The sequence below is a fragment of the Sus scrofa genome, chromosome 12 (assembly GCF_000003025.6).
Source record: "Sus scrofa isolate TJ Tabasco breed Duroc chromosome 12, Sscrofa11.1, whole genome shotgun sequence".
Lineage (NCBI taxonomy): Eukaryota > Metazoa > Chordata > Mammalia > Artiodactyla > Suidae > Sus > Sus scrofa.
Genome location: NC_010454.4, coordinates 2285295 through 2312970, shown reverse-complemented (window position 1 = coordinate 2312970; position 27676 = coordinate 2285295). Strand labels below are relative to the sequence as shown.

At 46.1% G+C, this 27676-nt stretch overlaps 1 protein-coding gene across 1 annotated transcript; it reads right to left on the bottom strand.

Moving 5' to 3' along the window:
• On the bottom strand, nucleotides 1221-27292 carry EIF4A3 (eukaryotic translation initiation factor 4A3). The gene is given in 12 exon segments (NM_001100193.1): nucleotides 1221-1444; nucleotides 1785-1912; nucleotides 2005-2112; nucleotides 4387-4502; nucleotides 5457-5595; nucleotides 6129-6270; nucleotides 20746-20826; nucleotides 21169-21301; nucleotides 22373-22435; nucleotides 23967-24033; nucleotides 24596-24668; nucleotides 27108-27292. Coding segments are annotated over 12 exon segments (1236 nt in total). The 5' UTR covers nucleotides 27277-27292; the 3' UTR covers nucleotides 1221-1427.

Sequence of the window (27676 nt, the reverse complement as noted above, 5' to 3'; positions counted from 1 at the left end):
GGGAGGAGGAAGTGTTGGATTTCCCACCTGATTTCTAATTGGGATAGAGTTCACATACCACACAACCTACTTCCATAAAATGCACAACTCAGGCTCTGCAGCACAATGGAACTCTAACATGCACAGCTCAGTGCGTTGTGGTACATTCGCAGCACTGTGCAGCCGCTCGCCTGCCTAGTTCACTGCCCTATACTTACTAGCACTCACTCCCCATTTCCACCTCGGCCCCCAGAACACCACTCATGTGCTTTCGGTCTCAGGATTCACTCCACAGGACACTGTGGCCTTTTGGGACTGGCTTCTGCCCCAAGTCCATTTTCAAGGTCCATGCACATCCTGTAACATCTCAGGGCTTCATTCCTTTATACCGCTAAGTAATATTCATTCTGGGCACTCACCATGTCCTCGGCTGATGGGCATTGGGTGATTTCCACTTTCTGGCCGTTGTGAATAATGCTGTGAACACAACTAACAAGACACACAAGCACCGTGTTTTCTCTCAACACTCATGTGCCAAGGGTCACAGCTGAACCCATCTGGCCTGTGATACTAGTGGCCCCGGCCACTCTCCCAAGAACCCCCGCCCACGAGTGTCAGTGCAGCTGTTCCAAGGCTGCCCCCCCAGCCCCCTTTCCCGGTGCCGGAGGACACCCTGGTGAAGGCCTCATGCAGCCTGCACTCCAGACTACTACCCACAGCAGAACTACTCTAACTGCTCCTACTGACGCCACCATCAGGTGCCCCACACCCTTGCCAACCTTCAGGGTGAATGGTTATGAAACCTTCAGTAATCACATGCCACTTCTGAATCACCATCCAGGATACACGTTTCTCTCTTACCCGACGGGACAGCATCTGAGGCTGAGCTCAAGTGTCTTACCTTCCAGCTTGCTTCCTTGCTGACCCCTCCTCAGCCGTGACCAGTGGGCTCATCAGTCCAGAGCAGCTGGCTGGCTCCTAGTCACCTGCCCAGGGCCCCCTTTCTTGCCCTCTGCACCCCGAGACAGATCCAGGCAAGCCCGGAGAGAAGTACTTATGCTCTCAACACGCCCCTGCTGTTGGTAAGATATGGGCTCAGGCACCATCTGGGGAAGTGCGGAGAGCTCAGCACTTCAATTTCACCACCTTCAAGACTGAAAATCGAGTGAAGTGAGTGCCTAAGATCATAGAGCAGGTTACCAAAAAAGCCGGGGTGTCACCTTAAAAAATACAAGTTAGAGTTTATGGGAAAAGTTTTAAATGTTTAATGAAAAAGACTTAACGGCAACCATTATTTACATGTGGGTAAGAAAAGGTGGCAGATTCCCCAAAGCTAATCCTGGGGAGGCTTTTGAGACGAAGTCACACAAACCTTATTAAATAGAAACTGCCCCTAAATATTTCCAAATTGATACAAAATAGGTGGAAGTCTCCAGGGGGTAGATTCTTCAGATCAGATCAGCAACTGAAAGCAAAGAAAGATTACACAATAAGGAATAATACAAACTAAAGGCTCATAAAAGACTTTTTTTTTCTTTCCATGGCAGCGCCTGCAGCACATGGCAGTCCTCAGGCTGGGTGAGAATCAGAGCTGCAGCTGCCAGCCTACACCACAGCCACAGCAACGCTAGATCCTTAAAGTCCAAAGGGCGAGGCCAGGGATCGAACCCACATCCTCACGGATACCGCATCGGGCTCTTAACGCACTGGGCCCAATGGGACCTCCTCACAAAAGACCCCCAAACCAGCGTCGAGGGGCCTAACTCGGAGCTGCGACAGGCACAAGCGAGGGCGTATTTTCTCACCGTTCATGGGCATCTCGTCAATCTGAGTGGAGTAGTACTGCTCAATGTCTCTGAGGATTCGGATGTCGTCGTTCTTTACAAAGTTTATGGCCACGCCCTTTCGGCCGTAGCGGCCCGATCGCCCGATTCTTCAGGGACAGAGCAGAGTTACTTTAGTGCACAGCAAACCCGACGGCAGGAGTGCACGAGGAGCGCGGAGCGGGGAGCGCCTGCGGCGTACCTGTGTATGTACAGCTCTCTGTTGTTGGGCAGGTCGTAGTTGATGATGAGGGACACCTGGGGCACGTCCAGCCCCCGGGCCCAGACGTCCGTGGAAATGAGCACGCGGCTGCGAGAGAAAGGGCATCGGGACAACCGCCTTGGCACTAAGGGTCAGACAGCTACGAGCGTGTCAGGGACCCTCACGCTGGCCTGTCCCCCGGCTGAAGTGCTAGGGATGCACCAGAAAGCCCTGGTCAGCAGACTGAGGGCCTGTGTGCTACCTGACACAAAACAACTGGTGTCTCCGTTTGCTTAGAGCCGGTCCCAAACCAATACCTGGGGTGGACACTTTGTCTAGCAAAACTCAAGCACAGCAGGCTCACTGGTCCTGCTGCAGGGTTCACAGCATCCTCAATTTAGAAATGCCTCTCACACCACTCCAACCTTCACACACCAGAGGCCCACCCAGCACCAGAGTGGCTGGTCTGAACATGTAAAATTCACATCGGATTTTGAACACTTAGTACGAAATTTTAAAAAAGCCTCATTCGTGTTTCCAATGCTGATTATACAGTGAAGAGATGTACCAGGTTGAATAACATGTTTACTTGAACGATGTTCCTATTAGACTTCGCTGGTCTAGAAGCATTCCAAGTACGAAGGGGCAGCAGAAGAGAAGAAAAAAGCTCTAAAAAACAGGAGAGGGGTTGCTGCTGCCAGATCATCACCAATAACGGGAGCCCCAGAGGCAGAGGAAAGAATGGGGCCAAAGCAGCAGCGAGGGGTGAGGCCTAGAAGCAGGAGTCACCTTACACCAAACAGGAGTAAGACGGGACCACCCCTGGATCCATCGGGTAAAAAAAGCTGGAAAAAAACAGACCTAAGGAGCAACCTGCAGAAGAGACATCGATTTTTACACAGAATAGGGAGGGCCAACTGCACTGGGCCACTTCCTATAAAGGACGTGAGTGTCCACAGGCTCCTGGGACCAATCCCACTTGGACTGCCTCCTTCAACACATCGGAAGGGTCAAGATGAAGTAGACATTTGCAGTTTAGAAACTAAGACTTTTTTATCGGCCGCACTTGAGGCTGGCAAAAGCTTCCAGGCCTGGGATCAAACCCAAGCCACATCAGTGGCAACGCCAGATCCTGACCTGCTGGGCCGCCAGGGAACTGCTACTCTGCTACGAGCGAAAGCCCAAACGAAATACAGAAAGACGTTCTTCAGGCAGAAGGAAGTGCAGCCTGATGGAAGCTCCCAGGAGCGAGAAGAATAACGAGTGTGGGCCTCGCGTCCCTAAATGGAAAAGCTCATTACATGAAGCGAAAGAAGTGGAGAAGGGGGGTCACTGAAGTCGGGGTTTCAAGTTCTCTGTGCAGTCAGGGGAGACAGCGGCTGACGACTCTCCAGGGCAACCACTAACTAAAATAAACATTTTCCAAAATGAGAAGTGGGGAGAGGAATAATAACAAAATCCAAACTAAAGAAAGAGAATCACAGGAAGAAATGACAAGTAAAATGCACTTACAAGGCGGTCCATTTAAACCCAAATACGTCAGTATTTACGTTAAATGAAACTACACTAAATGTTCCAGTTAAAAGACAGCAATCATCATCACATGAAAAGAAAAGGAAAAACAAAACCCAACTATATGCTACTTAATCCACCTAAAGCTTAAGCCTGCAAACCGGATGTGAGGCGGGGGCGGTGGTTGCTAAGAAGTCACCGAGCACGCGGGGTCCGTCCTACAGCAGGATTGGGAACAGCACTAGCAGCGGAGGGCAGACACTTGGCGGTGACAGCTAAGTCCTCTGGAGGGAGATCCAGTCATGCTAAACTCGGACACAGAGTCTCGGCACAGAAAGCAAGAATGGACAGAACCCCCAAGAGGAAGACAGCAGCCTCAACCCTGATGAAACAGAGGTAAGGCGGGGGGCGGGGGGGGGATGCAGCTCTGACAAACAGAGCGGGCAGCTGAAAGCCAGAAGACAGGCAAGCGCACTGCGCCAGCACCGCACAGCACCCGTCTGGTCCGAGCACAGAGAAGGTCTGTAAGAGGACCCCCATGCGGGGACAGAAAGCAAGTCTGAATTCCCACGGAGGGCTGAAATCACACACAGCGAGTTCTCTGACTACAGAGGAACTAAGCTACAACCAATACAAAAAGATTAACAGAAAATCCCGATTTATATGTGGAAACAGCAAAGTAAGTTTCTCAGTAAGGCAGCCAACCTACATAGCGAAGGCCAGTTCTCACCTCAACCTAATCCATCACACCCCCAGCCCCCCCAAGCTGACCTCCCGGAGCTCAGCTGCGGGGGAGAACTCGGAACCACCCGTGAACGCTGGCCGGCTGCACCTGCACCGGGACCAGGGCAGAGGGCACAGCTGACCCACCTGGCACCCGAGCGGAACTCCTTCATGATGGACTCGCGCTCCTTCTGGGGCATGTCCCCGTGCATGGATGACACGGTGAAGTTGGCTTCCCTCATCTTCTCCGTCAGCCAGTCAACCTACAGACGGAACCAGCAGATGCTGCCATGAGCTCACAAACCAGAGACTGTACTCAGGATGTCCTGTCAGTTCCTGCAGAGCCAATGCGAATACTCAGAAAGCGATCTGAAAACGCAGGCTAATCTCCACTGGAATTTTGCCCAGCACATATCAGGGCAAAAAATTCTCTAGAAAAAAAACAAGGGCAGGGGAGGCGGGTGGAGCTCCCGCCGTGGCCTAACAGGATCGGCAGCGTCATGGGAACACTGGGATACAGGTTCAATCCCCGGCCTGGCACAGTGGGTTAGGGATCCTGCACTGCCACAGCTGTGGCTTGGGTCACGACTGTGGCTCAGATAGTCCCTGGCTTGGGAGTTCCACTGGTGGCTCAGCTGGTTAAGAACCTGACCAGTATCCATGACCATGTGGGTTTGATCCCTGGCCTCGCACTGCCACAAGCTGTGGCATAGTCACAGATGTTGCTGGGATCCCTCACTGCTGTGGCTGTGGTGTAGCCCATAGCTGCAGTTCCAATTAGACCCCTAGGCTGGGGACTTCTACATGCTGCAGATGTGGCCCTTAAAAAAAAAAAAAAAAAGGACAATACATCGCTGTTCTCATTTGAAATGTAAATTCACACTTTCTTTGGAATGTGGTTCAAAGAGACCTGCCAGGGGTTCTCAGCTCTGCCTGCACGTCAGCATCACTTGGGAGCACAGAACCAGGCCCACATCCCACCTGAACCAATGGCCCTGAGCCTTCAGCTGTGGGGCCGGACCAACATCCTGGACACGCTCACGTGTCTACCCACTGTCCACGAAGACTTAGAGCTAAAGAGCAGACACCGTGGCCGCCAGAGACCATGTGCTGAAAGCCTAACGCAGGTACTGCTGGCCCCTGACACAGAGTCTGACCTAGGTTCTGTGAGAAGCCATCTTCAGTTTTTGCCTCAGGGACATTAAAGGGGCGCGTACCTTCCTCTTGGTGTTACAGAAGATGACAGCCTGAGTGATGGTGAGTGTGTCATAGAGGTCACACAGGGTGTCAAACTTCCACTCCTCTCTCTCCACGGCCACAAAGAACTGCTTGATGCCTTCCAGAGTCAGTTCATCACTGCAGGACAAAGACAAGCCTGTCAACTCATCCTTCCAAAAGGACCTGAGAGCACATGCAGGCCAGGCACTGTCCAAGCACCAGCCCGACCCTGGCAGCCCAGGGGCCTGGTCATTAAACCCCTGCCCTCCCGCCAGCCACATCCTCCCAGGAGCCAGCACCTCTGCTGTCCCTTTAACAGCCTGGATCAGTCTGAACCTTTAATAACCACCAAACCTTGTATGTGGTTTCAAATGTTCAGCTGTTCAATAATATGTACATAACCAATAATATCATAACCAATGATAAATAATCTTGTTGATATGTAAACACTATCAGCAAATTTTAAAATCTGGAATTACTGAATCAAAAGAGAATGTATAAAAGCTGGCCTTTCCCCCAAACTATCTACAATTTTATTTCCATTGCTCTAGTTATAGAAATATCCTCAAACCTGGCTTTTCAAAAGAGAAAAGGATAAATAGTTTTCACGTTTGAAACCCCAAATACAACTATGCTGCCTCAGTCCCATCTGCAAAGCAGGGCGTCCTCACCGTTTCACCAAGATGCGGATGGGGTCGGTCATGAACTTGTTGGTCATCTCTAAGATCTCGTGGGGCAGCGTGGCGCTGATGAGCACCACCTGCGTGGCCGGGGGTAAGTACCTGTACACGTCGTAGATCTGCTCTTTGAACCCTGGGACAAAGGGTGAGACACACGGGGAAGTTTTAGGCTGCACAAATCCAACGCCAACTCTTCACACGTAATCTAACGCATTTGATGTCGTCGTGAGGTGCAGACGTCACGAGGAACCTTCCGGCAGAGCTGGACCAAATTCTCGCATCCCCTCTCATCTCCCGGGTGGGATCACGGCCCCCCCACCCCCGAGAGTCCTGGATGCCAACAGTTAAAAGCAACAGAAACCCGAGCCCCGAGAGGCCAACAAACGTGGACCCCTGCAGGTGATGACGACTCAGTTCCAGCTGCTGCTGCCCTGAAAGGATCTGCATCAACTCTGGCCAGATTGCCACATTTTAAAACATCTGGATTTTCACCAAAAAATACTCCCATAGACATCAAACCATTACGCGGTCCACCTGGAAATGTTACATGTCAATTTCACTTTAAAAACCTCGGGGGGGGGGGGCACGATCAAAATGAAGCTCACCTCCTCCCTCAGATATGTCAAAAAATACACGTGGAAAAATTCTCACACAGTATCTACTCAACACTAGACGAAGACCTCAGACTTCTGAAAGGGCAAGAAAACCTCCCCATAATCGGGGAGGAGTGAAGGGAACTGAGACGGGACCTGCGGCCCTGGGAGGACGCTGTTGAGGAGGAAAGGTCCCACACCCAGAAAGTTCTCCGCCAGGACGGAGGGGAGCTACGAAGCCTGGGGAGGAGTTAAGCAGCCGGCACAGAGAGTGACCTGCACAGAAGGTCAGGGCTCCCGCCCTGCAGGCCCAGCCTGATGTGCGTGTCCACCAGTGCAGGTGGGGAACGGGTGCTGAAGTGCTGGCTCGAGAGCTTCACCTGGCTGAGGAAACTGCCCCAAGGGGCGGGAGTCAGGTGCAACCACATCTGAGGGTGTAGTCCAAGGAACCCCAGGCCTGCCTTAGAGGCCAGGTGACAGTGTTTGGGGGGGTGCCCAATGGGAGGGGCGTGACCTGCCATTGCCGCCTTTTGCCCTTCACACACCCTCAGGTGGGAGTCATTGCCATTGCTATCGCGGGTTACAGGGGTACACAGAAGGTGCCACCACTGTGGAGAGCCCTGGGAGCGGGCACCAGCCACGTCTGCACAAGCCCTATGAAAGGGATGATAGCCGACACATGCTGGCAAAACAGGTGGCAGGCATTCATACTAAACTGAGCCCTCACACCAAAAATATTAAACCCACACAAGCTACACAGGGACACTCCCACATATAAACAGCCCTCTAAGAACACAGTAGCCAACAGCTTCTTCCCAAACTCAGAGTAAGAGAAATATAAGTAAAATGAAGAAGCAGAGGAACCACTCCCAGTTAAAAGACCAAGAGAATTCCCCCAAAAGAACAAAAAATGAAACAGACCTCTTCAGTCTAAAGATACCAATTTAGCAAAGGAGGCGATGAAAATACTGAAGGAATTAAGAAAGGCTATCAAAAGAACTGCGAAGTACTGTAAAAAGGAACCATAAGCTATAAGGAAGAGCCAAGAAAAATTAGAAAACTCATTTGCCAAGACAAAAGCTGAGATAAACGCAATGAATAATGCAGAAGAACAAATGAATGATCTGGATGGCAGAATACTAGAAATCACTCAATCAGAACAGCAGACAGAGAGCCAAACAACAAAAAAAAAAAATGAAAGAAACGTAAGAGACCATGGGATAATATGGTGTGCCAATCTGCACATAACAGGGATTCCAGGGAGTTCCCGTCGTGGCACAGTAGTTAACGAATCCAACTAGGAACCATGAGGACACGGGTTCGATCCCTAGCCTCACTCAGTGGGTTAAGGATCCACCGTTGCCGTGAGCTGTGGTGTAGGTCGAATATGCGGCTTGGATCCCACGCTGCTGTGGCTCTGGTGCAGGCTGGCGGCTACAGCTCTGATTAGACCCCTAGAGCCTGGGAACTTCCATATGCCACAGGTGCGGCCCTAGAAAACACAAAAAGACAAAAAAAAAAAAGGGATTCCAGAAAGCGATTCAGAAAAGCAGATTAAAAATGTATTTGAGGAGTTCCCGTCGTGGCACAGTGGTTAACGAATCTGACTAGGAACCATGAGGTCGCAGGTTTGATCCCTGCCCTTGCTCAGTGGGTTAACGATCCGGTGTTGCCGTGAGCTGTGGTGTAGGTTGCAGACGCGGCTCGGATCCCGCGTTGCTGTGGCTCTGGCGTAGGCCGGGGTCTGCAACTCCGATTCGACCCCTAGCCTGGGAACCTCCATATGCCGCGGGAGCGGCCCAAAGAAATAGCAAAAAAAAAAAAAAAAAGTATCTGAAAAAAATACATACATTTGAAGAAATTATAGCTGAAAACTTCCTACAACTAAAGAAAGAAACAGATCTCCAGGTAAAGGAAACAAAAAAAGATCCAAGGAAGATGAACCTGAACAGACCTATACCAAGAAGCAATAAAATGGCAAAAATTAAAGAGAGGATTCTAAAGGCGGCAATAGAAAAACAAAAAGTTAATTACGAGGGAATGCCCATTAAGGCTATCAGCTGATTTCTCTACAGAAACGCTGCAAGCCAGAAAGGGTGACAAGATACCCAAGTCCTGGAAGGGAAAAATCTGCAACCCAGGGCACTCCACCCAGCAAGATTATCATTCAGAATAGAAAGAGATAGAGTTTCTCAGACAAGCAAAAGCTAAAAGAATACAGCACTGCTAAAATGATACTAAAAGCAATATTGAAAGGTTTTCTTTAAACAGAAAAGAAGTGGAGTTCCCGTCGAGGCGCAATGGTTAACAAATCTGACTAGGAACCATGAGGTTGCAGGTTCGATCCCTGGCCTTGCTCAGTGGGTTAAGGATCTGGCATTGCCGAAAGCTGTGGTGTAGACGCGGCTCAGATCCTGTGTTGCTGTGGCTCTGGTGTAGGCCGGAGGCTACAGCTCTGATTAGACCCCGAGCCTGGGAACCTCCATATGCTGCGGAGGTTTGTCTTTTTGCCTAGAAAAAGGCAAAAAGACAAAAAAAAAAAAAAAAAAAGTAAAAATGTACAGGAAAGAGAAAATCTAGAATGTGTTTGAGCCTGTACGGCTACCAGTCTAAGGCAAGTAGATAAGGAAGGGGTTATTCAACACACTTGAAAAACAGGGTAACCACAAATCAAAAACAAACTCACTAAATAAAAAAAAAAATAAGCATAAAATAAAAGGAAATCATCAAAACATAAAGGAAAAGTGAAAGAAAAGAACAAAGAAGCAGCACACAATCAACTGGAAAAAAAGATTTGTTTCTGTTTGTTTTGGCCATGCCCGTGGCATGTGAAAATTCCCAGGCCAAGGAATGAACATGCACCACTGCAGAGACCCAAGCCACTACAGTGACAATACCAAATCCTTAACCCATCTGCACCACAAGGGAACTTCGACAACAAAAAAAGGAATACAATGGCCACTCCTATTACCATGTCACCAAGTAGGAATCTAACTACTTGTAAAATTCCCAGTCTGACCTAACTCAGATTGCCTCAGTGGTTTGACAATTCCAAGTATGAATAAAAACCACAAATTTCACTCAGGAAAAATAAAAGTTTAAAATAGCAATAAATACATATCAACAATTACCTTAAATGTCAATAGACTAAATGCTCCAATCAAAAGACACAGATTGGCAGACTGGATAATAAATAAAAGCCTGTACTATGCTGCCTGTAAGAGGCCCACTTTAGGACAAAGGATGCACAGACTAGAAAAACATGTTTCATGCAAACAAAAACAAGAAAGTGGTGGTTGCAATACATCTATCAGCCAAAACAGACTTAATGACAAAGGCCATTAAGAGAGATAAAAAGGGGAGTTCCCATTGTGACTCAGCAGTAACAAATCCAACTAGTATCCATGAGGACACCGGTTCAATCCCTGGCCTTGCTCAGTGGGTTACAGATCCTGAGTTTCCATGAGCTGCAGTGTAGGTCTCAGGCGAGGCTCGGATCTGGCATTGTTGTGGCTGTGGTGTAGGCTGGCAGCTACAGCTCTGATTCGACCCCTAGCCTGGGAACTTTTTTTTTTTTTTTTTTGTCTTTTGTCTTTTTTTGTTGTTGTTGTTGTTGTTGCTATTTCTTGGGCAGCTCCTGCGGCATATGGAGGTTCCCAGGCTAGGGGTTGAATCGGAGCTGTAGCCACCGGCCTACGCCAGAGCCACAGCAACAAGGGATCCGAGCCGCGTCTGCAACCTACACCACAGCTCACGGCAATGCCGGATCGTTAACCCACTGAGCAAGGGCAGGGACCAAACCTGCAACCTCATGGTTCCAGGTCGGATTCGTTAACCACTGCGCCACGACGGGAACTCTTAGCCTGGGAACTTCTATATGCTGCAGATGCAGCCCCAAAAAGACAAAAAAAAAAAAAAAAAAAAAAAAAAAAAAAGACATATTATAATAAAAGGGGAGTGAGTTCCCACTGTGGCTCAGCAGACTAAGAACCTGACTAGTATTCACAAGGATGCAGGCTCAATCCCTGGCCTCACTCAGTGGGTTAAGGATCTGGCATTGCTGCAAACTGCAGCACAGGTCACAAGTGCAGCACGGATCCTGCATTGCTGTGGCTATGGTAAAGGCCAGCAGCTGTAGCTCCAATTTGACCCCTAGCCTGGGAACTTACATTTGCCACAGGTGGGGCCCTTAAGGAGAAAAAAATTTTAATGTGATAAATGAAATACAAAAGGATAATTTTACACTTTAAATATATGCACCTAATACAGGAGCACCCAAATACATAAAACAAATATGAATGGACATAAAGGGAGAAATTCCAAGAACACATTAATAGGAGACTTTAACACTCCACTCACATCAATGGACAGGTCTTCTAGACAGAAAATCAATAAACAACAGAGATCCTAAATGGTATCAAAGGACAGTTAGATTTAATTGATATTTTCAGGATACTACACCCAAAAAGACAGAATACACATTCTTTTTAAGTGCACATGTAATATTCTCTAGAACTGACCACATACTAGGGCACAAAACAAGCCTCAACAAATTTAAGAGTGTAGAAATTATCTCAAGCATCTTTTCTGAACACAGTGGCATGAAACTAGAAATTAACCACAAAAACAGAAATGAGAAAAAAAAAAAAAACAGATTACATGAAGACCAAACAACATACTTCTAAAACCAATGGGACAATAATGAAATGAAGGGGGAAATTTTTAAAATATCTTGAGACAAATGACAATGAAAACACAACCATAAAAATCTATGACAGGCCGCAAAAGGAATCCTTAAAGGCAAGTTCACATTGGTACAGCCCCAAAAAATCTCAAACACACAACCTAAGCTATCACCTAAAAGAATTAGAAAAAGAACAAACTAAACTTAAAGTCAGCAGAAGGAAGGAAATAATAAAGATCAGACAGGAAATAAATAAGAGATTTAAAAAACATTAGATGAAAATCAATAAAACCCAGACCTGGTTCTTTGAAAGGGTTTAAAAAAAAAAAAAAAAAAAGACAAACCTCTGGCCAGGCTAACCAAGAAGAGAGACACCAAGTAAAATAAGGAATGAAAAAGGAGACATACAACTGATACTGCAGAAATAGAAAAAAACCATAAGGGAAGACTATGAACAATTACATGCCAACAAATAAGACCACCTAGAAGAAATGGACAAGTTTCCAGAAACATAGAGCCCCCCAAAACTGAAGAAGAAATGGATAAACTGAACAGACCAGTCACTAGAAGTGAAATAGAATCTGTAACTGAAAAACTCCCTACAACAAAAGTCCAGGATCAGATGGCTTCACAGGCGAATTCTAAAACATACAAAAAAACTTTTACCAATCCTTCTCAAACTCTTCCAAATGACTGTAAGGAGAGAACACTCCCAAAATCATTCTATGAAGCCACAATCACCCTGATTACCAAAACCAAAGACACTACCAAAAAAGAAAACTACAGGCCAATATGTGAAAGTTCTCAACAAAATAGCAAACCAAATCAACAACATATTAAAAAAGATCAAAGATGTTCCTTTGTGGCACAGTGGGCTAAGGATCTGGCATTGATTGTCAACGCGGCAGCCTGTGTTGCTGCTGTGGCGCCAGTTGAATCCCTGGCCCGGGAACTTCCATGTGCCGTGGATGCAGCCAAAAACTTTTTTAAAAAGATCATACACCATAAGCAAGTGGGATTCATCCCAGGGTCACAAGGATGGTTTAACATATGCAACTCAATGTGATTCACCACATCAACAAGAGAACACACAGAAACCACAAGATCATCTCAACAGATGCAGGAAAAAGCATTTGACAAAATTCAATATCCATTAATGATAAGAACTCTTACCAAAGTGGGCACAGAGAGAAGATATCTCAACCTAATAAAAGCTATTTATGACAGACCACAGTCAACATAATACTCAACTGTGAAAATCTGAACACCTTCCCATTGAGAGGTTTAAAAAAACTTTAAAATCACACCCCCTGAAATAAAATACTTAGGAAGAAACCTGACCAAGCAGGTGAAAGACTTACATGCTGAGAACTACAAAATGTGAATAAAGGAAACTGAAGATGATTCAAAGAAATGGAAAAACATTCCATGCTCTTAGACTAGAAGAATTAATATGGTTAAAATGGCCATACTACCCAAAGATAGCTACAGATTTAATGTGATCCCTTATCAAATTACTCATGACATTTCTCAGAGAACTGGAATAATTCTGAAATTTATATGGAACCATAAAACTCAGAGGAAGAAAGCAGAAGGCATAACTCTCCCAGACTTCAGACAATACTACAAAATTATAGCAATCAAAACAATGTGGTACTGGCACAAAAAGATATATGGATCAATGGAATGAAAAGAGAGTCCAGGAAAAAAAAAAAAAAAACCACACACATTTGGTCAATTAACCTTTGACAAAAGAGGCAAAAATATACAATAGGAAAAAGACAGTCTCTTCCACAAGTGGTGTTAGGGAAGTTGGACAGTCAGGTGTAAATAAATGAAGTGAGAACACACTCTGGCACCAAACACAAATGTAAACTCAAAATGGTTTACTTTTTGAGTTTTCCTGCTGTGGTGCAGTGGATTAAGACTCCTACTTCACTGGCTTGGGTTGCTGTGGAGCCTTGGGTTTGGTCCCCAGCCCTGCTGCAGGTCACAGCTGCAGCTCAGATTCAATTCCTGACCTGGGAACTTCCACACGCTGTGGGTGCAGCCATAAAAATAAAGAGAGACCAAGAAACAGAAGACATGATTCCCAGAGATCACAGGCAAAACACTCTCAGACATAAGTCACAGCAATGTTTTCTTAGGTCAGTCTCTCAGGGCAACAGAAACAAAAGCAAAAACAAACAAATGGGACTTAAAACCTATGAGCTTTTGGACAGGAAAGGAAACCATAAACAAAATGAACCAACCACCTACAGAGCAGGAGAAGACATTTGCAAAGGAGGCAACCAACAAGGGCATAATTTCCAAAATATGCAAACAGCTCATATAACTCAGTAACAAAAAAACAAACAACCCAACTGAAAAATGGGCAGAAAACCTAATTAGACATTTCTCCAAAGACAGACAGATGGCCAAAAGGCACATGAAAAGATCCTTAACCTCATGCAGATTAGACAAAAAAGCAAAAGCCTACAATATGCTCTCTAAAAGAGGCTCACCTTAATGCAAAAGACACATACAGATTGCAAGTGAGGGGATGGGAAAGATATCTCATGCCAATGGACAAGACAGGAAAGCAGGAGTTGCAATATTCCTATCAGACAAAATAGACTTTAAAATGAAGGCCATTAAGACAAAAGACGCTATTTAATGGTAAAAGCATCCATTCAAGAAAAGGATATTACAATTGTCAATATCTATGTCCCTAACACAGGAGCACCCAGAGACATACAACAAACACTAACAAACACAAAAGGAGAAACTGATGGGAATACAGTAATAGAAGAAGACTTTTACACCCCACTCACATCAACGGACAGATCCTCTAGACAGAAAAACAATATGGCAACAAGAGACCCTAAATGACACAATAGAAAAGTTAGCCTTGGCGTTCCCGTCATGGCTCAGTGGTTAACAAGTCCGACTAGGAACCATTAGATTGTGGGTGTGATCCCTGGCCTCGCTCAGTGGGTTAAGGATCCAGCATTGCCATGAGCTGTGGTGTGGGTTGCAGATGTGGCTCAGATCCTGCGTTGCTGTGGCTATGGCATAGGCCGGCAGAAATAGGTCCAATTGGACCCCTAGCCTGGGAACCTCCATATCCATGGGTGCAGCCCTAGAAAAGACAAAAAGGCAAAGAAAAAAAAAAGTTAGACTTAATGGACATTTTCAGGACATTACATCCAAAAAAATCAGAATACACATTCTTCTCAAGTGCACATGGAACATTCTCAAGGATTGACCACATACTAGGGCACAAAACTAACTCCAACAAATTTAAGAGTACAGAAATTATTTCAAGTATCTTCTCTGACCACAATGGCATGAAACTAGAAATCAACCACAGGAAAAGAAATGAGAAAAAACTGACTACATGGAGACTAAACAACATGCTACTAAAAAACCAGTAAGTCAATGAGGAAATCAAGAAGGAAATCAAAAAATACCATTGAAAATCTATGGGATGCTGCAAAAACAGTGCTTAGAGGGAAATTCATAGCAATACAGGCCTTCATCAAAAAAGAAGAAAAATCTCAAATGAACAACTTAACCCACCAACTAAATGAATTAGAAAAAGAAGAACAAACAAAACCTAAAGTCAGCAGAAGGAAGGAAATCATAAAGATCAGAAAGGAACTCAATAAAATAGAGATTCAAAAACAATAGGAAAAAAAAAAATCAATAAAACCAAGAGCTAGTTCTTTGAAAAGGGAAACAAAACTGACAGACTTCTAGCCAGACTCATCAAGAAGAGGAGAAAAAAAAACCCAAATAAAATAAGAAATGAAAGAGGAGAAATCACAACAGATATTGCAGAGATACAAAAAAACCATATGAGAATACTATGAACAACTATATGCCAACAAATTTGACAACCTAGAAGAAATGGACAACTTTCTAGAGACTTACAGCCCACCAAAACTGAACCAAGAAGAAACAGATCAACTGAACAGACTGATCGCTAGAGAAGAAATTGAATATGTCATAAAGACACTCCCTACAAATAAAAGTCCAGGACTAGATGGCTTCACAGGCAAATTCTACCAAACATACAAAGAGGAACTTATACCCGTCCTCCTTAAACTTTTTCAAAAGGTTGAAGAAGAAGGACCACTCCCAAAGACATTCTGTGATGCCACCATCACCCTAATTCCAAAACCAGACAAAGATATGACCAAGAAAGAAAACTATAGGCCAATATCTTTGATGAATATAGATGCAAAAATTCTCAACAAAATCTTACCCAACCAAATCCAACAACATATAAAAAAAGATCATACACCATGACCAAGTGGGATTCATCCCAGGTTCATAAGGATGGTTCAACATACCCAAATCAATCAATGTCATACACCACATTAACAAAAGAAAAGTCAAAAAACCACATGATCATCTCAATGATATGCACAAAAAGCATCTGACAAAGTCCAACATCCATTCATGATAAAAACTCTTACCAAAATGGGTATAGAGAGAACATACTTTAACATAATAAAAGCCACTTTTGATAAACCCACAGCAAATATAATACTCAATGGAGAAAAGCTAAAAGCCTTCCCATTAAAATCTGGAAAAGACAAGGATGCCCACTCTCACCACTGTTATTCAGCACAGTACTGGAAGTCCTAGCCACAGCAATGAGACAAACCAAAGAAATAAAACGGACCCAAACTGGAAGAGGAGAGGTAAAATTGTCACTGTATGCAGATGACACGATAACATGTACCTAAGGACTCCACACAAAACTACTTGAACTGATCAACGTATTCAGCAAAGTAGCAGGATACAAGATTAACATTCAGAAATCAGTTGCATTTCTGTACACTAACAATGAAATTATAAGGAAAGGAATACAAAAACACAGTTCCTTTTAAAATTGCACCCCAAAAAATTAAATACCTGGGAATAAACCTGATCAAGGAGGTGAAAGACTTAAATGCTGAGAACTATCCCTATTAAATCACCCATAACACTTTTCACAGTACTAAAACAATCCAAAAATTTATATGGGACCACAAAACCAAGCAGTAGGCATAACTCTCCCTGACTTCAGGCAATATTATAGAGCCAGAGTAATCAAGACAGTGTGGTACTGGTACCAAAACAGACAAACAGACCAATGGAACAGAACAGAGAACTCAGAAACAAACCCAGGCACTTACAGTCAATTAATCTTCAACAAAGGAGGCAAGAATATAAAACGTGAAAAAGACAGTCTTTTCAGTAATTGGTGCTGAGAAAACTGGACAGCTGCATGCAAATCAATGAAACTGGAACACACCCTCACACCATGCACAAAAATAAACTCAAGGAGTTCCCGTCGTGGCGCAGTGGTTAACGAATCTGACTAGGAACCATGAGGTTGCAGGTTCGGTCCCTGCCCTTGCTCAGTGGGTTAACGATCCGGCGTTGCCGTGAGCTGTGGTGTAGGTTGCAGACGCGGCTCGGATCCCGCGTTGCTGTGGCTCTGGCGTAGGCCGGTGGCTACAGCTCCAATTGGACCCCTAGCCTGGGAACCTCCATATGCTGCAGGAGCGGCCCAAGAAATAGAAACAACAAAAGACAAAAAAAAAAAAAAAAAAAAAAACTCAAAATGGCTTAAAGACTTAAACGTAATACAAACCACCATTAAACTCCTAGAAGAGAACATACACAAAACATTCTCTGACATCAACCGTACAAATATTTTCTTAGGTCAGTCTCCCAAGGCAACAGAAATCAAAGCAAAAATAAACCAATGGGACCTAATCAAACAGACAAGTTTTTGCACAGCATAGGAAACCATTAAAAAAAAAACAAACCAAAAAGACAACCTACGGAATGGGAGAATATAGTTTCAAACAATGCAACTGACAAGGGCTTAATCTCTAAAATATATGAACAACTTATACAACTCAACAGCAAAAAAACCAACAACCCAATTGAAAAATGGGCAAAAGACCTGAATAGATATTCTCCAAAGAAGATATACAGATGGCCAACAAACACATGACAAAATGCTCAACATTACTGATTACTGCATATATCCGGGCAATGTTTCCTTGAAAAAGACACACGCACGTTCACTGCAGCACTATTCACAATAGCCAAGACATGGAAACAACCTAAACGTCCATCAACAGATTAATGGATTAAGATGTGGTACATATACACAATGGAATACTCCTCAGCCATAAAAAAGAACAAAATAATGCCATTTAGAGCAACATAGATGGAACTAGAGACTCTCATACTAAGTAAGTAGAGAAAGACAAATACCATATGTCATCACTTACCTCTGGAATCTAACATACAGCACAAATGAACCTTTCCACAGAAAAGAAACTCATGGACTTGGAGAACAGACTTATATTGCTGAGGGGAAGGGACTGGGAGGGAGTGGGAATTTGGGGTTAATATATGCAAACTATTGCCTTTGGAATGAATAAGCAATGAGATCCTGCTGAATAGCACTAGGAACTATATCTAGTCACTTATGATGGAGCATGATAATGTGAGGAAAAAGAATGTATGTATGTGAGACTGTACAGTACTTTGCTGTACAGTAGAAAACTGACAGAACACTGCAAACCAACTGTAATGGAAAAAATAAAAATCATTTAAAAAAAGATGCTTAGGAGTTCCCGTTGTGGAGCAGTGGTTCACAAATCCGACTAGGAACCATGCGGGTTCAATCCCTGGCCTTGCTCAGTGGGTTAATGATCCAGCGGTGCCGTGAGCTGTGGTGTAGGTTGCAGATGCGGCTTGGATACCGCGTTGCTGTGGCTCTGGCGTAGGCTGGTGGCTACAGCTCCGATTCGACCCCTGGCCTGGGAACCTCCATATGCCTCGGGAGTGGCCCCAGAAAAGGCAAAAAGACAAAAAAAAAAAAAAAGATGCTTAACATCACTAATTATTAGAGAAAAGCAAATCAAAAGTACAATGAGGTACCACCTCACACTGGTCAGAATAGCCATCATCAAAAAGTCTGCAAATGCCAAATGCTGGAGAAGGTGTGGAGAAAAGGGAACCTGCCCACATTGTTGCTGGGAATGTAAGTTGGTGCAACCACTATGGAAAACAGTATGGCAATTCCTCAGAAAACTAAGAATTACCATATGATCAAGGAATCCTAATCCTGGGCATATATACAGAGGGAACTACAATTCAAAGAGATACATGCACCCCTATGTTCGCAGGAGCACTACTCACAACAGCCAAGACATGGAAGCAACCTGAATGTCCATCTACAGGAGATGAATGGATTAAGAAGATGTGGTACATCAACACAACGAAATACCACTCAACCATAAAGAAGAATGAAGTAATGCCATTCACAGCAGCACCGATGCTGTAAGGTTATCAAATTAAGTGAAGTCAGAAAGACAAATAAATACCATGATATCACTTATATGTAGAATCTAAAATATAACACAAATGAATCCATCCAGGAAACAAGAAGACTCAAGGACACAGAGAAGACTTGTGGTTGTCAAGGAGGAGGGGGTTGGAGGAGGGATAGAGATGGAGGCTGGGGTTAGCACATGTAAGCTGTTGTATACAGAATGGATAAACAAGACCCTATTATATAGCACAAGAATATTCAGTATCTTATAAGCCATAACAGAAAAGATATACACACACAGATGAATCACTTTGCTGTTCAGCAGGAATTAATACATTGTAAATCAACTATACTTCGATTTAAAAAAAACCCTCCCAATATGGAGTTCCCGTCGTGGTGCAGTAGTTAACGAATTCGACTAGGAACCATGAGGTTGCGGGTTCGATCCCTGCCCTTGCTCAGTGGGTTAACGATCCGGCGTTGCCGTGAGCTGTGGTGTAGGTTGCAGACGCGGCTCGGATCCCGTGTTGCTGTGGCTCTGGCGTAGGCTGGTGGCTGCAGCTCCTATTAGACCCCTAGCCTGGGAACCTCCATATGCGGTGGGAGTGGCCCAAAGAAATGGCAAAAAGACAGAAAGAAAGAAAGAAAGACAGAAAGAAGGAAGCACCAAAAAAAAGTTAAAAAAAAAAAAAACCCTCCCAATTAAACAATGCAACTAGTCTACATTAGTTCGCATGGTACAGAATGAATAAAACCTCCTGGCAAACAGGACCTCGCCCACAGGTCCCACACCACCACCTCTGCAGGTCTGGGCAGGACAGGGCTAGGACAGCCCAAGAGAACAGGGTAGGCTGCAGAGATCAGGGGGCCCAGATCTGGAGACCTCACCCTGCAATAACTGTACCTTTAATTCAGCTGAAGGGCAGGGCCTCTGGGTATGGGGCCCCACAAAGAGGCAGGATGGAGGGCAGCTCCAAGGGAACCCCCTGGTATGGAAGTGAGGCCGAGGAGGGGGTGTACAAGGAGAGGAGGCGTAAAGAGACTGTGCGGCACTGCCCACAGCTGCTTCAGACATGGGACAGGGTTACTGAACTAAGGTGACAGCTGTTATCACGCATTCCCAGTCGCTGTACTAGAGCACAGCTGCTATCATTTAGGAGTCCTGACACATTTGTCTTCATAAGGTTTGATAAAAGCAAATTAAAAAGGAGTTCCTGCTGTGGCACAGTGGGTCAAAGATCCGGCATTAATGCAGCTGCAATCAGATTCAATCGCTGGCCTAGGAACTTCCATGTGCCACTGGTGAGGCCAGAGGGGGGAAAAAAAAGCCTAAAAAAATACATCCGAATTTAGAAAATTAGTTTGAAAAATAACTGATAAAAGCGTGGACAATCAATAAACGACCAGTGAAATAAATTATGGAACATCTATGGAAGTTCTTATTGTGGCTCAGTGTTTAACGAGCCCAACTAGTATCCATGGAGATGCTGGTTCAATCCCTGGCCTCCATCAGTGGGTTAAAGGACCTGGCATTGCTGTCAGCTGTGGTGTAGGCCGGCAGCAGCAGCTCTGATTCCACCCCTAGGTGAGTTTCCCTATGTCATGGGTGCGGCCCTAAAAAGCAAAGAAAAGGAACATCCATACCACACGATACCTTACTGCCAGGCAACATGATTCATTCAGCCCTGTTCTGCCCCTTGGCCACACCCCGGTCTGCTCCTCAGCCGGCGGCTGTGGTCACCCAGCAGGCACACGGAGAACAGCACCCCAGCAGTCTGGCTGACATGCTCTTGTTCTGGCTGTCCTCAGTCTTACAAACCACCCCCATAAAGAGATCAAAATACAAGTTTTATGTTCCTAAGTGCGCCCAAGGCATGACTATCTTCCACAAAGAACATGCTTCCTATACTCAGAACAGTTCACTAGCGCCACATCTCAATTTTATTGTAAAAACGTGGGAATTTTCTGTCAGTAGAAAATTAATGCTTTTGCTCCTCCTACCTTTATTTAACATTTCATCAGCCTCATCCAAAACCAACATCTTGATGGCACGTGTCCTCAAACTTCTGCGACGAATCATGTCTATAAAATCAGAGTTTGAAATAATGAGACCTCGGGCTCTGAGGAAAGAGCCAGCCCTTACAACCAGTGTCCGCTGCATCTCAGGGACCCCCCTCCAGCTCTTACAAGTTACTCAAATGTGTAAGGCCACCAGGCAGCCTATCAAATTGAAAATGGTCCTTTATTTTTTTGGTTTTTAGGGCCACGCCTGCAGCAAGCATATGGAGGTTCCCAGACTAGTGGTCACATCAGAGCCACAGAAACTCGAGAACCCGCATCCTCAGGGATACTAGTCAGGTTTGTTGCTGCTGAGCCACAACGGGAACTCCTGTTGAAGCACTTCTTACAGACAAAAGTGATTACCAAAGACTCGCCCAGGTGTGCCGGCGACAACGTGCTGTCCATAGTCCAGTTTCCTGATGTCCTCCCCGACGTTGGTGCCCCCAATACAGGCATGGCACTGGACGTTCATGTAGTCACCCAGAGCGAGGAGGCCCTGAATTAAAACACACATTCATGTCCAGCGTCTGTCCCGAGACCCTACAGAGTCCGAAACATGAGTCCCCAAAGTGAAGATCACTGTACATTCTAATTTAAATGATCCCTGAGTGTTATTTATGTCACTATTCCCATCATGAAATTCCTTCAAGTCTTCTCCTACTACTCTTTTCTGTGCCGGAATGAAGTCAACTTACTGGTTTCTTATTACAAAAGCCGTAAGTTTTAATTACAGAAAAATAAGAAAATATGTAAAATAATCCTATCCACCCAGAGATAACATTAACAGCTTAACAGACGTTCTTCCAAAGTGTTTATACTACACATGCAAAACAGTTAAAATTATTTTTAAGATGGATTTATTTGTCGGAAAAATTACAGTTCTAAGATTGCAAAGATCGATTAAAATTACACAGGCTACACTAAAAATGACTCTGTATGGAGTTCCCGTTGTGGCACAGTGGTTAATGAATCCGACTAGGAACCATGAGGTTGCGGGTTCGATCCTTGCCCTTGCTCAGAGGGTTAATGATCCGGCGTTGCCGTGAGCTGCGGTGTAGGTTGCAGACGCGGCTCGGATCCCGTGTTGCTGTGGCTCTGGCGTAGGCTTGGCAGCTACAGCTCTGATTCCCTAGCCTGGGAACCTCCATATGCCGTGGGAACGGCCCAAGAAATAGCAAAAAAAATGACTCTGTACAAACCAATGAACATGATATGTGATTTACGGCAAAAGTTAGGAATTAGGGGAAAAAAACCTGATAGAACAGAAAATCTGGATTAGACTGAATCAACCAGTTGGCTTGGAGAGCATGGGGGTTAGGGAGGGAGGTCAGAGATGCTGGCCTACCTACAGACTCCAGACACCCCGAACCCCACCTTAGTCAGAAACCCACATACGACTTCATAGTTGGCCTGCCTACCCTTGGATCTAGCAACTTCAGATCACACAGTGCAGTAGTAATATTCATTTTTAAAAGCCTGCAAATAAGAGGATCCACACAGTTCAAACCCATGTTGTTCAAGGGTCAACATGCTACAGATATGATACTGCCATTTTTAAGTGTCTCACCTTCTGGATCTGTACAGCTAACTCTCTCGTTGGAGCCAAGATCAAAGCTTGGGTTTCACGAACCTGGTAAAATAATTTGTCAGAAAATAGAGAATCTCAGTATTTTCAAGGCAGACTGCACTAATTCAGGCTCAGATCTATCTTGAATATTACCTCACACTAATAACATCTGATTTCAGATAATGAACCTGAATGTTACTTAAATCGCACATTCAGCAATAATGGGGGATACAGGAAAGGCCTGTTTGCAGATGAGAATTTTTACTAATTAAAAAAAACCTCAGGAGTTCCCATTGTGGCTCAGCGGACTAAGAACCTGACTATGAGTTCCTGCTGTGGCTTAGGGAAAACAAATCTGACCAGCACCCACGACGCTGGGTTAAGGATCGGCGATGCGGGCTCAGGTCTCGCATTGATGTGGCTCAGGTGTAGGCCGAGGGCTACATCTCCAATTCGGCTCCTAGCCTGGGAACCTCCATATGCCGAGGGTGCGGCCTTAAAAAAAGACCAAAAAAAAAACCCCCAAAAACAAACAATCCAACTAGTATCCATGAGGATGTGGGCTCGATCCCTGGTCTTGCGCAGTGGGTTGAGGATCAAGCATTGCTGAAAGTTGAAGTGGAGGTCAAAAATGCAGCTCTGATGAGATCACTAGCCCAGGAACTCCCACGTGTGGAGTCTCAATTTCCAGGTGGATCAATGGGTTAAGGATCCAGCGTTGTCACTGCTATGACTTTGGGTTCAAGCCCTGGCCTAGAATTTCCACATGCCGTAGGCAGAAAAAAACCAAAAATAACAAAAAATCCTCCAAGTTACCAAAGGCGAATGTCGGGGGGGGGGGGGCTGTGGATAAATTAGAAGTCTTGGATTAACATATACACACTAGTACATACAAAACAGACAACCAACAAGAACCTACTATACGATACAAAGAACGATACTTCGTACCTTATAATAAGCTATAATAGACAGGACGCTTAAAGAGAATATATATGTATGTTTAACTGAATCACTCTGCTGTACACCTGAAACTAATACATTACAAATCAACTATATTTCAATAAAAAAACTTTAAACTTCCCACTTTAAATAAAAAGGACTTGGAGTTCCCGCCGTGGTGCAGTGGTTAACGAATCCGACTAGGAACCATGAGGTTGCGAGTTCAATCCCTGCCCTTGCTCAGTGGGTTAAAGATCTCCAGCGTTGCCGTGAGCTGTGGTGTAGGTCGCAGACTTGGCTCAGATCGTGCCTTACTGTGGCTCTGGCATAGGCTGGCAGCTACAGCTCCGATTAGACCCCTAGCCCGGGAACCTCCATATGCCGCGGGAGTGGCCCAAGAAACAGCAAAAAAAAAAAAAAAAAAAAAAAAAAGACTTTCTGACAAGATATTAGCTCAGATATTAATAATTAAGATTCTCTTAAAAAAATTTTGAGCCGCCGCGGCAGCGGCCCAAGAAATGGCAAAAAAAAAAAAAAAAAAAAAAAAAAAATTTGAGCCAATACAACTAGAGATATTTAAGAATTGTACTTCTTAAATCACAGCGGATAAAGGAAGTATTTCCCCAAGATTAAAGAGAAGTTTGAGGCAGATTACCTGAATATCCAAACACTGCAGGACAGAAATACTGAAGGTAGCTGTTTTGCCTGTACCAGACTGAGATCTAGGAGAGAAAACACAGAAAAATGGGATTTAGAATGATGGGCCACATGCCACTGCTCCCATCATGTGACCTCTGTCCAGCAGTGCTCCGGGGAAGCATGTGGGGAGCGTCTTACAAGTAGACCCCACTCCCCCACCGCACCCCCGGCCAACATCTTCACCTCAAGGGGGTGGGACTCAGGCACGTGTCCCAACTTTCAAATCACAGGTGATGGGGATAATAAACAGGAAGTGATGAAGCTGCAGAATCTGTAACTTCAGTGGCTAAAAAAGAGATTTCCTTTCATATAATCGTCTGATTTCAGACTCACGCAGCCAAAAAAAAAAAAACAGGCAAATTGGGAATAAAGCTATTAAGAGTATTATACATAATCCCATTTGCCAAATGATAGGTAAGGAAATTGGGCTTTTTTAAAAAAGAGCTTTCCAGAGTGGAGGACACAAAAATAAAAAGTGCCTATGGCTGAATGCAAGGCCAGGGCTGGTCACGGCGACGGAAGGAGAAGCGCAAAGGCGCTGCTGTGCTGAGCAGCCCGGCCCGGGCCCGGCTCCCGCAGACTCACTGTGCAATGACATCTCTCCCCTTGATGATCTGCTTAATAGCTCGCTGCTGGATTGCCGAAGGCTTTTCAAAACCTGTAAATTAGAGCAGAAAACAATTAGTTCTAACCGCTAGGACAGCATGCTTACAACCAGACGCTGGGGCTCCTCGAGGGCAAGGATGGGCTCTCTTTCTTCCTTTCTCTTTCGGCTGCCCCTCGGCATATGGAGTTCGTGGGTATGTGATCAAATCTGAGCCACAGCTGTGACCTACACCACCGCTGTGGCAACACCAGTTACTTTCACCCACTGTGCCAGGCAGGGACTGAACCTACATCCTGGTGCTGCAGATATGCCACTGATCCCGTTGCACCACAGAAGGAACTCCAAGGATGGTATGTTTTTTAAAAAAAAAAAAAACCCTCCTGATGCAATGTCCAACATACTGAGCTCTCAAAAAACAGCTGTTGAACAAAGCAGGATTTGTGGACTTTTGTGGATTTTTTTTTTTAGGGCCACACCTGCAGCATATGGAGGTTCCCAGGCTAAGGGTCGAACGGGAGCTGTGGCTGCTGGCCTGAGCCACAGCCACAGCAACTTGGGATCTGAGCCACGTCTGCAACCTCCACCACAGCTCCCGAAACGCCGGATCCTTAATCCACTGAGCCAGGCCAGGGACTGAACCCACAATTTCATGGATACTAGTCGAGTTTGTTAACCACTGAGCAAGGGAACTCCAGTGGATTTTCTTTATAGTAACATATGATCTTATTTATACAGACAAAATCTCTGAGGAACATTGTTGCAAACAGAGACCCTAGTTAGGTTTAAAAAAAAAAAAAGTTAACAGGTGGTTACTGCTGGAGAACAGGGGGAGGGAAGCTCACATCTTACTTCCATTACTACTGCATTGTTTGACTTCATTACAATAACCTGCATTGTTGGGGGTGTTTTGGCATCACTTGTTAAATTAAATAACCCATCACAGTCAGTCACTACTCCCTATCAGCAGTAAGTCTTTGGGTAGGTGACATCATCTAAAAACGAATGTCACCTACGCCTCCCGCCCTGGATGCCCTCCTGCCCTGGATGCGGCTGCGTGAACTGCAACCCCTCTACTGTCTGAGTAAACAAAACTTCATGTACAAATAATGGACATGAAATAATTCTCATAGTCTTTTAAAATGTAGTAAACTTCCCACTTAACACAAAAGCCAATCTAATGTGATTTAAACCCCTCATGATGACGCAGCAGGTGTTTCAGGGAAGGGAGGCCCTAGATCCCAAGAGGCAGGTGGGCTGTGAGCCTCACTACAAGGCTTAGTTGCTATAGTTCACCTCCCGTTCCCTCAGCACCTTCTCTGCACTAAACTGTCCTGACTCAAGGACTGCTGGATAAAAAAGATGCCCCAGTCCCAGGCATTAAGCACGGATGCTGCTCATTCCGGAGAGTAGCCCCAACCCCGCCTCTTCCGAGGCTCCCAGCTAGGACAACTGATGGCTCACAGGTCCCTCAAGCTCCCCTCATTCAAGAAGTGCTCCCACCATTACTCCCTGCCTGAGCAGAGGGCAGCATCACCGGTCCCATCAGCCACACACCTAGGATTTTCCTCTGCTGCTTACATCCATCTCCACCAGAAAACCATCATCTCTCCCCCGGACTGGAACAAAAAGCCTCCTAGCATCTCCCTGCTTGCTCTCCCGCCTCACCTCCACCCACATCAGACACCCCAATTCACTTCTAACTAAATATGGTCCTGTCGCTTCCTTGCATGAGACCCTCCAATGGCCTCCCCCACTGCACTCAGAAATAAAATGCACTCTCTTTATCACCCCAGACTTCACTCTTCAAGATGTGGCCCCCTCCTCCCTCCCCACAGGGAGGACAGGAGATTCTGTTCCTGGAATGTCCCCGGCTCCGGGCTGCAGGACCTGGCACCAGCTGCCCCCTCTGCCCAATTCTAACATAACCTTCTCATAACGGGCTCCTTAGCTGAGTCTCAGTTCAAATGCCAGGCCCTACTGGCAGCCACCTTGCCTATTTGCTCTACTAGTTTAACTCTCTCCTCCGCGCAGCTTGAACCAATTATCCCGCTTAATTTTCTCCGTAGCCATTACCATCGATTATACAGTCCTCCTCCCAAATGTAACTTAAACTAAGGCTTAAGCTAACTTAACTAAGGGCACGAACCTGTCTGGTTCCCTACTAAGCCCCGAGTACCTAGAGCCGCGCACCTGGCCGATACAAGACAGTTATCCGCTGAATGAATGACTCCCAAGTGCCCAAAGGACCCTGCAGCCCTCTTGGGTCCCAGCAGGGCGCGCTGCCGGGAGGACAACACCCGAACCCGCCGGCACAGATGGGGGTGGATACGCGTGGTGAGGGAAGGGGTCACCCGTGACCCACCCCGGGCTCGGCCCCAACCCGGATCCCCGACCTTCAGGACCGCCACACTCCCAGTCTCGGGACCCAGCCCTCGGCCGGGCCCATGCTCTCCGGCGGGCGCTCGCAGCCCGCGCCCCGCGCCCACCGACCGTAGGCATAGATGCCGCGCAGCAGGTCCTCCCGCAGGCCCATAGTGTCGAACGTGGGAGTCACGTCCACCTCCTCGCTGGTCTCGAATTCCACTTTGGTCATGTCTTCCTCTTTCAGCAGCCGCTTCCGCGCCGAGCCTGAGGTCGCCATCGTGGCCGTGGCCGCCATGATGCCGAGCGGGCTGAGAACCGACTGCGCGCCGCACCGGGAAGCGGAAGTAGAGCGCCGCGCCGTCGCCGCCGCCAGGAACTGACGGCATCGCGCGCGCGTGCCTGCGTAGGAGCGTGCGTCGGAGCCGCGCTCGGAAGGGGCGGGGAGCTCCTGGTCACGTGAAAGGGGAAAGGGGCGGTGCCGCAGCTCTCGAGGGGGAGGGGTTCCGCGGGATCCGCGGGCCCCGCCCCTGGCCACACCCCGCCCCTCCCCGCACCCGCGTAAGGTAGGCGCCGGGGTTCGCCCGGGTCCCTCGGCTTGGGCTCTGGGCTGGGCTGTTGCGCGGAGGGTTACCGGTTACCTGGCCGCATTACCGGTTCCTCAGCGCGGCAGGGTAGAACTGGAACTCCTGCAGACG